Raw genomic sequence first — 12,129 nt, forward strand, 5'->3', positions numbered from 1 at the left:
TATGTGTATATGGTAGTTACATGTATTTTCCCGTAAGACTATCGATCTCGATATCGTTGTTGAGATACCATGAGAGATAAGCCGAGACACGTTACTCAATGAGCAATCGAAAGAGAAAAAGGTAAAGCGCTATACGTGTGGATATACAAAGACTAATATCCAACAGATTATCATCTACAATATCATTCCACAGGGAACCTGAGTTTTGAACAAATTGCCTTCCGCTTTAAATGAGGAATTGTAAATCTCACATTTGTCCATCGTATATATATATATATATATACACAATCGGTTGAATATTAATTTTTATTATTGGACGAATTTTTTTCTTTGAATTTTATTTTTTGTTTGTTGTTTTGGTTTTTATATCTCGAAACAATAGGTTCAATTGACTTCGATTTATTTAGTTAAATAATAAAAATAATTATTAAAATAAAACAGAAAAATGCATTTTCTTAGTTTCGAAAAAAAGTGTTTCTTCGAATACATGAAAAGAAAAATTAATTTTATTTATGTTCGAAAAGACAAATGCAATTTATTTAGTTCAAAAATAAAAAAAAAATATTAAAACATCAAACAGAAAAATGCACTTTTTTTAGTTCCGAAAAAAGTGTTTCTTTGAAAACATGAAAAGAGAAATTAATTTTATTTATGTTTCTTTTGCAAATTTAATTTTAATAAATGTTATAGAAAATGAAAAGTATCTAAAATCGCTTATATTTCCACTTTAGAAAGAATGAAAATTGTTATATTCGCAAGGGGCGCATTTTAATCTCTTTGGATAATCAGGGTAGTGAATCGAAACGCTATAGATGGTTAGTTAATGATGCCACCGTCAGAGGTCTCTGGGGCTAGTCCAGAAAATGCTTCGATGGTAACCGTTACTTTACATATATTATAGTTTTTCTGTTTTGAGACTTGGAAAATCAGCTTACAGATACTTGGAATTTCGCACTTCAAGATTATGTAAGGTTGGTAAAAAAGAAGAAAAACGTTAATAGTTATTAAAATAAAAAATTGAAAGAAAGCGAAAAATACCTGATGAAGTGCCGTTGGCGGATGATGATCCTGCCTCGGGGTGACAGCGTCGGCACCAATCCCCGAATCAGGGCTGGGTAGATCGACAGTGAGGACTTTGCTGCTACTTGATGTGGTGCGAATTGCGTGTGTTGTCGCATATGAACTGGGCACAACTTCGTACCTCGTGTAGGATGCAGTCGTTGTAGGTAGTGACGAGGAACTCGACGAGGCCAATGGTGGCAATTGTTCACTCGTCACGTAAACTGTTGCCTCCTGATGAAGTCCCCCGGAATTTGCAGCATTTGCCGCTGCATTCGCCGAAGCCGACGTATAACCCGCCGATTGCAGTCGCGGACTGCACGACGAATAGGGATCGTAGGGACTTCCGTATTGCTGTACCTGAAAAAGGAAAATTAAGAATTAAAACTTCAAGATTTATATTCCAAATTTTTCATGTAACCTCAAAAATAAAAATCAAATTTTCAAAAATCATCGAGAGTTGCAAGTTAACTCACTACCCTATAGACTATCACTCAGTTCATTTTCAGCTCGTTTTAAATTTTTTCAAAGTTACATTTGATTAAATACGCCAGAGTAAATTTAACATTAATGCAAATATCACGATATGTTAACAAACATTTCAAACTCTTTGATTAATTGAAAAACGATTACACAACTAAAATATCAATTTGCCATAGAACAGGAATTGCGACATTTCACCTTCTCTATTAGCCGAACTAAATAATTTACCAATATAATTATAATCAATAAGGAAGTTAATATAATTAAAATTAACGATAATTCGAATAAAAGTACTACTTAATAGTAAGAAAAAATTAATAATCATTTTATTGAAAAATATTAAAAGAATTATGAAAATGCATACTCCATACAATTGCAATATACATTAAGTTTTCTTAATATTAAAATCCATAATTAGCGTCGTCGTCAAGTAAATAAAGGAAAGTAATCTCTGTCCAATTAGCCCGCTGCGTCATGCAGAAGCTAACAGAAATTAATTTCCCTAATTAGTTTCTCCAACGGTTTATAATAATATTGCAAGAAAAAAAACCGCTATATGAGGACCTTTTAACCCCCCCAACTTCTTGAGATGGAACTTAATTCTTGTCTCCTTAATTTCCTTTTTATAATAATATTCTTTTTCAAGATATAATGCTAGGTAATGTAAAACCGGTATAAATGTATATGTGGAGAAAGAGAGGGACTTACCTGTAGCTGGTGCTGATGATGATGGTACATTCCCGGCGGCGTTGGACTGTCAGGTTGCGATTGTTTGTGACGTTTACTAGATTGTTGACCACCTCGTGATGAACTGAGATCCTCGGGTTCACGTTTAACCCCCTGTATACCGGCACTTGACGAACCATCGTGACGTAACGATTGCGGACTAAGGGGAAGAGAGAGACCACCCTGCAGACTTTGCCCTGGACTGTGCGATTGTTGATTATACTGATGAAATAAGTGATGAAGCTCCCCTCCACCTGTGCCTTCGGACGTTTCCATTCGATTTGTTGAGCCGGCACCAGGAGCCTCTTGCACCAAAAGTTTTGGTCCCATCACACCCCTTTAACATAAAAGTAAACAAAAAATAAATGCTAAGTCAAAAGGATTTTAATGAAGATAAATCGTAAACATATATAAAAGTCTTAAATGACTTTTGGTTGCGCCGACTGTCTGACGTTATGCGCGACTATCTGGAAAAGTTTTGGCGCCAAATTCAAAATTCTTCAGTAAATGAAAAGAAGGAAACGATAAAAATCTAAATTAAATATTTTAGTTCAAAATCAACAAAACGAAATAATAACCATCAACATGTTCTCACTTGGACAACAATTACTATAATATAACGAAACCTGTTATTACTTAAGTAGCATCATAAATGCCTTGTCGCAATGTCTCATACTAGATTTATCTCTTTCGACCATGATAAAATCACAAAACCAGAAACAGTTTCCAGTTTATGGTTTAGTTCCTCATATATTCCAGTTACATCTTGTTCTATAGCGTTTTACAACTCTCTTATCAAATTTTATTCGTAATTTTCATGAGATTATATGCAAAAATTAACACGAGATTATAAAAAAAAAATTTCACGAGATTATACGAGAAAATTTATTTTTAAATATTTACGTTTAAAAAAGTATGCTTATCGTGATGTACTGTGCTGACATTTCTCGCACTCATTACTTCGTTTACTTACAGTTAGATGCAATCTAGTGGCGAAATGTATGCTAATTGTAAGTCAAATTGTTTATAATAAGAATAAATCATAAATATTTTGGTAAGAACCGAAGTGTTTATAATAAAGATAAATCGTAAATATTTTGTTAAGAATGAAATCCAACGTTTCAGTGATTAATCCAACCTGAGACAAATTTTAATTTTACAAAATTTGGAATACTGTCCTATGAGGAAGAAAACGTTGTGGTTAGTGAAATACCACTTGGGTTGAAACACAAAAATGAACCGAATGTACAATGTCAAAAGTTTTTTCATTGTAGGTCTTTATAAATAATCATATACATTTAGATTTATATTACTTTTTATTATAACACTAGAAAAACAAAGTTTAAATTTTAACCTGATTTTGGGGTAAATATTCGCTGCAACAAATTTTCACCTAAGTGAGGGCGCCACTTTCTATGTGAATTAACATTGGTTAAAATTCCCCGCAACAAAATTTATACTATCTTTTTTTCTGTGAATTATAAGATTTGACGAAAATTAATGATTACCCTGAACGTTGGATTACTTAGCTCGTTGGTCGATGAAGAACCTAACTATATAATTGCACGTCATATTGTGAACTGTAGGACACATGAACATCGACATTTCCGACATTTTCCGTAAGAGTTTCCATGATTTATAAAAATTTTTAAACATTGCAATCCTAGGGCAGAATATAATTCAGATAAATTTTTAATAGGCGAAGCTGGGAAATTAATTTTTTCTATTCAGCGTTCAATCTTCGATGGATCAAGTACGAATGGGAATGGGGGGAGAAAAAATTGAATACTTAAAATGAGATGAAGTGAGAAGACAGAAGGAACGATGCGCGCATTATGTGAAGTAGTTAACATGTTATATTTAGCATGATAATACATATCTACAATGCTGGGACCCTTATAAACTGCCAACGCTTTCAGTATGTATATATGTGCTCTTTTCCTTTTTCCAGTTGATCCTCTCTTTCTGTCTCTTTTTCTCTCTTACCCCTTTTTCCTTCCTCCCTCTCTGTCTTTTTCTTTTCCATCTTCATTGTCTCTTTCTCACTCCTTCACATATCAACTCTCAAAAGAGAATCCCAGGTCTCGGCACTAGCTTCAAGCATACCTACGGTCAGATGCTTTCATACAATGGATTTTTTTTCACTTGATACCTGATCTCTTTCGTCTTGTCCCTGTCTATACGCAAGCATACCGCGTGCGCGCATATATTCTCTTTGCTTCTTATATATATATATATATATGAATATATATACATAAAAAAAGTAGGGAGAAAAAAAGCGGACGCGCTTCTTGGAGGACCGTCATAACCTGAAGCTATAAGATCCCTAACATGCAGTATAGAACCCCATGAATTTGGCTTAAATGAAATTGATCCATACGCGTTCGTGTGTGCACAGTGTCAATGAGAGTGAGTAAAGTGTACACACTATAACTACATACATGTATATAATGCGATGCTAATCCGCGCGCGATTTTTAAAATTATTTTGCGTGCGAATTTCCATCTATGCAAAGGTACACGTCTACTATTATTCTAGAGCCTACAATATTTATACTGCTAAACAGCTTGTTCGGCATTCATGCTCTTTTTACGTCAGATTCATCTCAAGATGGGCATTAATATTAATATTTTCTACTCCATGAAAGTATGCGTACAAATTTTATTCTTGTATCAAATATTTTCTGTTATTTATTTTTACTGACACACACTATCACTAAATCCCCCCAGTAACAACTTCCAAGTGAGACTAAGGATCTAACAAAAAAATTTGTCAAACTTTTTGAATTTTGAAAATCTGACTTTAAATTCTTGTTCAACGACTTCAAAAGCCTACCGAGTAATAATAAGTTTCAAGCAAAATTAGTCCGTCATCTTGAATTTTTAAAATTGACCTCAAATTCATGTTAAGCGACCTCTAAAACTTTCGAGTAACAAGTCTCAAGCTGATTCGATCACATTTTAAAAGTTGGTCCGCCATACTGGATCCGCCATCTTGAAATTTCAAAAACTGACCCCAAGTTCTTGTTCAGCAACCCCTAAAATCCCCGACTAAGATATGTTTCAAGCTAATTCGATGAATTTTAAAAATTTGTCTGCCATTTTGTATTTTTAAAAATTAACCCCAAATTTTTGTTCAGCGACTCCGAAAACCCCCGAATAACAATAAGTTTCAAGCTAATTCGATCAGCTTTTAAAAATTTGTCCGCCATCTTAAATTTTAAAAACTGATACTTTTTGTTCAGCGAACCCAAAAACTCCCGAGTAACAAAAATCAAGCTAATTCTATCACTTTTTAAAAGTTGGTCAGCCATAGTGAATCCGACATTTTGTATTTTTAAAAATTGACCCCAAATTCTTGTTCAGCGACCCCTAAAATCCCCGAATAAGAAGTTTCAAGTTAATTCGATCAGTTTTTAAAAATTAGTCAGCCATACTGAATCCGCCATCTTGGATTTTTAAAAACTGACTCCAAATAGCTATTTAGAGTTGGTTTTTTAAAATTATTTATTAGTTACAGTTTTTCTGAGACCACCTCCACTAAATCGTCATTATATTATAATAATGAAAATTACAAAAATATATCGCTGTCGCCGCTGTTTCAAGATTCCATCCCCCCTCCTCAAAGGTCAAAGGGCAAACATAACCTCAAAACCCCCTTCCCACTTACAGGTCACATGGCAAACATAACCTCAAAACCCCCTTTTTTTTTCTTTTTTTTACATTTATATTAATTATTAATGAATTATAATTATTATATTTAACAATAATAATAAAATTCATAATTTCAACATAGAATTTTATTACTAACCAATTTAACATATCATGTAAACTTAAAATTTTGTAAATAAATATAAAATTCTAACGCCATATATATTACAAAAAGATATCGCCGCCGCCGCTGTTTCAAGATTCTGTAAGAAACGCCCTATCCCAAAGGGGCCGTCAAAACTTATGTCAAAATTGACCTATTTTTTGACCTATAGGTTTAAAAGTGGTCTCCATGTGGGCCCTTACATTACGTCAAAATCCATGTTTAATTTTACCTATTTTTTGAGCTACAGGTTTTAATGGTGCTTTAATGTGGGCCATTACATTACGTCAAAATTTGACCTGTGTTTTACCTACAGGTCAGAGCTTGCCCCCTTAAATAGGAGCGCCAAATAGGACGTCAAAACCTATGCCAAAGACAAATTTTTTCCTTGAAGGCTGTTAGTTACTACAAAATTGATGACAAAGATGGTAAAATGCGATCTTATGACATTAGCCAATCTGAAATTTTAAATTATTATATGTAATAAAAATGATTAGAAATCTTTTTAAATTTGGTTTTTAGCCAAATTCTGTAAAAGTCAAGTATCTTATGTGTTTGAAATTTAATTAAAAATTTATTTTAAAATTCGAAAATTGTAAGTGCATACACATAAATACATTTATTTATTTTAAAATTTATTTTAAAATTCAGTTTTAATGAATTTGTTTCCAAGATGCACCACGAGGAGGTACACTAAACTTTAAAATTAGTTAAAATTTATTACAAACCAAATTTAAAAAGATGTGAAATAATCTTTACTATATATGATAATTAAGAATTTCAGATTTGCCAAAATCATAAAATCGCATTTTACCATCTTTATATAGGGGGTTGGCGCGCGAAGCGCGCAGGGGGGCGAAGCCCCCTTAGTATATATATATATATATATATATATATATATATATATATATATATATATATATATATGTGTATATATGTATGTGTGTATATATATATATATATATGTGATTTCAAAAAATTATCACATTCATGTCTTCTGAAAATTTTCGTTTACACAACATTCTTTTGTCCTGGAACAATGTAAGACTGTGTGCGGTTTTGTAGGGTCGTAAAAGGCATAAAAAATTGCGAAAAGAAAAAGAAAAAATGTTAACGACGTGCGAGAAGAGGTTATCGCACGTAGAGTCATATAGCCCACATAACCGGTGGTACTTATATATATATATATATATATATATATATATATATATATAAGTAGTTGCAGTTAACTAATTCTTATAGTCGCTAGTCAAGTTAAAGGCCATGAATATAGGCTCACTTACGTGTACACATTTATATATATATATATATATATATATATATATATATATATATATATATATATATATGTATATATATACTCAACGTGTCGTATATATCGACGACGACACGACAAGTGTACACCTGGTATACCAGTCAAGAGTTGTGGAGGTAGGGTCAAGACGCGAGGTCAGACCGCATACGGGCAACCTGTACTTTAAAGAAACTTGCACGGGCATGACGCGACCTGCCACCGGGAACCGGAATCGGGCGACTTTAAAAACCGGAAATCGAACCAGAATAACTGACCCCGAGAGACGTGTTATCCAAATAAGATGACGCGTGCGACTCACCGCGCAAATTACACCTGATATGCCACCACGATTAAATTCCTTTCACGAACATAAATAACTTTGTTTTTTTCCTACTTAAACTTTTCCCCCAAATTATCGTCACGTCTCTGTTGTATTCCACAATTTTCCTCTATTGCACTGCTTGAAAGGTTCATCACAATTTTACTGATCAGTTTTAAAATTTTTTTTTCACAATACAATCTGCGCAGTAGAAAACTTAAAATACTCAATGTTTTAATTTGTAAACCTATATAAGATGGGAAATATTTTTAAATTCCATCCCAAGAGTTCTCTTGACGAAATTTTTCTTGATTTAAAGTTCTTATTGGATACATATGTAAAACTAACTGTAGGTGCAGTGGAGTGTGTAAAAGGTTCGATATTCATAAATTGAGGGAATTTTAATATGAATCGAACGCCTCTGTATATGGATGATGTATAATCCAATCACATAACTGTCGAAGAATCACTCTAATGCTCAATCTTCAGTTTATGAATATTGAAAACAACATTGACATCAGAAACGCTCAATGGAAGGGGGGGTTATTTTACATGACGTCACTTCCGCGCAAAAAAAAACTAGTCTTGAATTTACTTTTCTCTGAATGTTACTGCTCGGTTGATGTCTCCAGCAGTACTTTACTGAATTGGTTCTAAATACAGATTTCTGCATCGACATTTACCGATACTTTTTTAGCCTGGACTCAAAGCATTTTATCACTCTTCTCCTTATGGTTTGAGTCCAGAGTAAAAAAGAGTCGGTAAATGTCGGTGCAGGAATCTGTATCTAAAACTAAAATGCTGAAGTCAAATACACGCCTTTTTTAAAAGCGCACTGACTCGTATATTGTTATGATGTTTTGCACTATGTTTCACTCTCATGATTGTCATTGTGTAATTCTGCAATTTACTCGCGATTTTTGTTTGCATAAATATTAAAAAAACCAATCATCCACTCGAATCATGATGTCATAGTAATCATTTAATTTACCCATTACAAGAGTAATCAGCAAGTTAATGAGTCTTTGGAAAACTTCATAAATGTCATGCTTCATCTAACAACATCCATTCTTTTCTTCTATTTCGTAAATTTTTTTCCTCTACTTATTAAAAATTCTATTTAACATTGAAATTCTATTCTAACTTATTTAATTTATTATCGTAAATAAGATAAATTCGAATAGTTTTTTGGTTACTTATTTTCCAATTGTTTACAAAAAAAAGAAATGTCGATTAAAAAACGGTTGCTGGTGAAATTGCGTTAGAGTGGCGAAAAGGTAAATGGCTCACCGTGGTCAACACGGTGGCGCTGCGGCTACTCCGGTGATCTTTAACCCGCAAGTAACCGGTGTCACGTCGTAAAACGAAATGGGACTTGAAAAACCAGAAATCTGCTTAGAAGAATAGTATAAAGTATATATAAAAAGCCGCCTCCTTATGCTCGACACGTATATTGCCGTGAGCGCACGTTCTCGTTTATTTAAATTTACGATTATAATATTGTTATAAGACTGTGAGTCGACAGTGACAACGGTTCAGGCTATACACACTGAAACTTCTGGTTTCACCGGTGGAAGTAACCCTAATGCCCCACGCGAGGGTCATTTTCAGAGATCAACGGTTCTCGTTACGCACTCTCGACACATACTGAATTTCATATTGTATATACTCGTATCCATAATCTACAATTTTTACACATTCTATCCACATTATGTTTGAATAGACAACAAAAAGGAAATTTAGAAATATTTTTTGCAATTGTTTAAAAATTATTTCATTTTTTAAAACTTTTACTCAATTTTTAAAATTTTCACATTTTCTTATTTTTTTTAAATCCACGAAAATAAAATTCACGGAGTAGGTAAGTATTTTTAAAAATTGTTAAAAAAGACCCACTTTGGGAAAGTATAGTGAATATAAATAATTTTTTCAGGTTCTTCTTTTGAAAAACTGAAAAGACATTTCCTGAAATGGATCCACTTTGGGTAAGTAGTAATTAAAAATAACTTTTGTAGGGTTATTTGTTGAAAAATTGAAAAGACATTTTTTGAAATGAATCCACTTTGGGTAAGTAGTAATTAAAAATCATTTTTGTAGAATGTTTTGTTGAAGAATTAAAAAGACATTTTCTGAAATGGAACTACTTTGGGTAAGTAGTAAATAAATAAAGCTTTAAGGGTTTTTTGTTGAAAAATTGAAAAGACATTCTCTGAAATAAAAAAAATTTTAGGTAAGTAGTAAGAAATCAAAGTTTTAAGTGTTTTTTGTTGAAAACTTGAGAAGACAATTTTAAAACTTATTTCCCGCAAATCAAAGAAAACAAATATTTTCGCGTGGCGAAATTATTCTAAAAAGGTTCAATTTAACGGCTAATTCTCGACATCAGTGGGAAAGCATCGCGTATATATTTTTCTAAGCGGTAACATACCGTTATAGTGGCGTTAAGAAAAATAAAATAAAAGGATTAAGGATATAATGTTATATGTAGATAAATCTACGGAGCGTGAAAACCCGTATTTGTCGACGGAAATGTAAATAAACCTCTCACAATCAGTTAATTCCATAATAGTTGACGTACCCTTTTTTAAAAAAGAAATATTTATTTTATAAGCAACCCTAGAAGATATTTTTTAATAGTAAAGAAAAACTGAATAACTATCTAACAAATTACTTTTCTTACATTTTTTAAATGTAAACCCTAAAAAACTTTTTTAACTACTAACTACAAAGTGGATCCATTTCAGAAATTCTCTTTTTAATTTTTCAAGAAAAAACCCTTAAAACTGTATTTTTTGGTAAATTTACGCTTTAGTTAATAAATTTACTAGATTATTAAATCTAGTAAATTTACTATACTTATTTACTTAAATTTACTTTAAAATAGTATTATTAAATACTTTTAAAAAATAAAACTAAAAAAAAATTAAAAAAAAAGAATTCTATATGGCGAGAAAGAAGACGCGCGAAGATTAGAGGGAATGAGAGTCGGGAATTATTGTGTTTTATGACGGTGAAGTGATGTGACTATATCGATGTTCATCGTCAAGAATGTCGTGTACCGACGCGATACCCCCTGCCAGTACGACCCTCGACCTTCTTCAAGGAATAAAGAAAACCTGCAAACCACGCAGTCTTTGAAGAAAATTATCTTTATGATACGACATTATAGTCTACGCCTAACTCTCAAGACTTTCATAAACGCTTAAGAGTGCGAAATCACTCTTGCAAATAAACACCACAAAACTACCATTTTCCAACGCGAATTTATATTTAATGAATATATTTTATTTATCTCTCGAAAAAAACTTCCTTTCTTTCAAAGTGAGCTTTTTTTCAAAATCAAATCACAATTAGAGATAAGAATTTCCAAAGAGAACATGATTATTCATCATGTATTTTAAGATTAGAAAGAAGTACAAAATTTTACTGCGATCTGAAAAACTTAACTTAAGGGTCATGACCCTTAATAAGTTAAGTTTTACAGATCGGAGAAAATTTTGTTCGATGACCTTTCGAGTAAAGAAAAAGATCTCTTTGTGGAAAAAGAAGAGAAAATATAAAGTTGGGGCAAGGAAGGTTTATTTTTATATAAAGAGAAAAGGTCGACAACGAGAGAAACGCGCAATGATGTCCTTCGTGTAGGACAACATTAGTCTGATGATTCTACATTCTTATTACGCGCGTTTCGTTTCCCAGTTTATCGCGCGCTGAGATCTTTCTCTCCCTTGACATTGTTGCTGTTAAACAATGTACAAGCCGACATTGAATAATGTTAAGATTATTATTTTTAATTCAACTATCTTTATTTTACACCTACAAGTCTGTATATATTGACATTATAAAAAACTTTATTTTATACATCGAATTTATTCTTTTTTCGTTTTTTCAAAACTGCCCAAGAACTATTTGAGGATGAACCGATTTTTGATGCTTAACCTATAAAATATAAATGTATAAATTAAAATATACATTGATCCGAAGTTGAGTGTTAGGGAAATGCAACATCCACTAGAGGATGAGCCAATTTTCAACGCACTTACACTCAACATTCATCCACGCAGATATGAGTGTTTCTAATTCCGATTTATTGAAAAACCATTTTTTCTCATCTTCAGCTTTCAAGATTGCCTGTAACATTCATTCGAGGATGAACCAATTTTCAACACTTATGCACTGGATATGTGATTGTTGCAAACAACAAAATGAAATTGGATTAAAATCACACCTTTCCCGCCCCAGTGGTTTACGCGCGAAACGATGGGAGTTTTAACGATCAACCATCGTACAAATTGTCGAGATGCTATCTGTACACACAACAACCTATAGCAGAAGAGCAAGTGCGACAGAGAGAGAGAGAGAGAGGGGGTAAGAAAGAGATGGAGATTGATGCAAAAGATTACAGTAGCAAGTCCCCACGGCCTCCGCTTGGTATCGG

The 12,129-nt window shown here is 32.7% G+C and overlaps 1 protein-coding gene across 3 annotated transcripts in view; it reads right to left on the reverse strand.

The window, feature by feature from the left end:
• LOC122498534 (protein grainyhead) overlaps positions 1-12,129 on the reverse strand; it is a 136,410-nt gene that overhangs the window by 15,269 nt on the left and 109,012 nt on the right. For all 3 annotated transcript variants that reach the window (XR_006301239.1, XM_043606305.1, XM_043606306.1), the window contains exons 5-6: positions 2,251-2,605; positions 1,039-1,419 (exon numbers count right to left, since the gene is read on the reverse strand). Coding sequence is in view for 2 of the 3 variants with exons in the window: in XM_043606305.1 (XP_043462240.1) it covers positions 1,039-1,419; positions 2,251-2,605 (736 nt within the window). In the remaining variant the exon portion in view is untranslated. The remainder of the gene's footprint in view (positions 1-1,038; positions 1,420-2,250; positions 2,606-12,129) is intronic.

The sequence above is a fragment of the Leptopilina heterotoma genome, unplaced genomic scaffold (assembly GCF_015476425.1).
Source record: "Leptopilina heterotoma isolate Lh14 unplaced genomic scaffold, ASM1547642v1 Lhet_15, whole genome shotgun sequence".
Classification (NCBI taxonomy): Eukaryota; Metazoa; Arthropoda; class Insecta; order Hymenoptera; family Figitidae; genus Leptopilina; species Leptopilina heterotoma.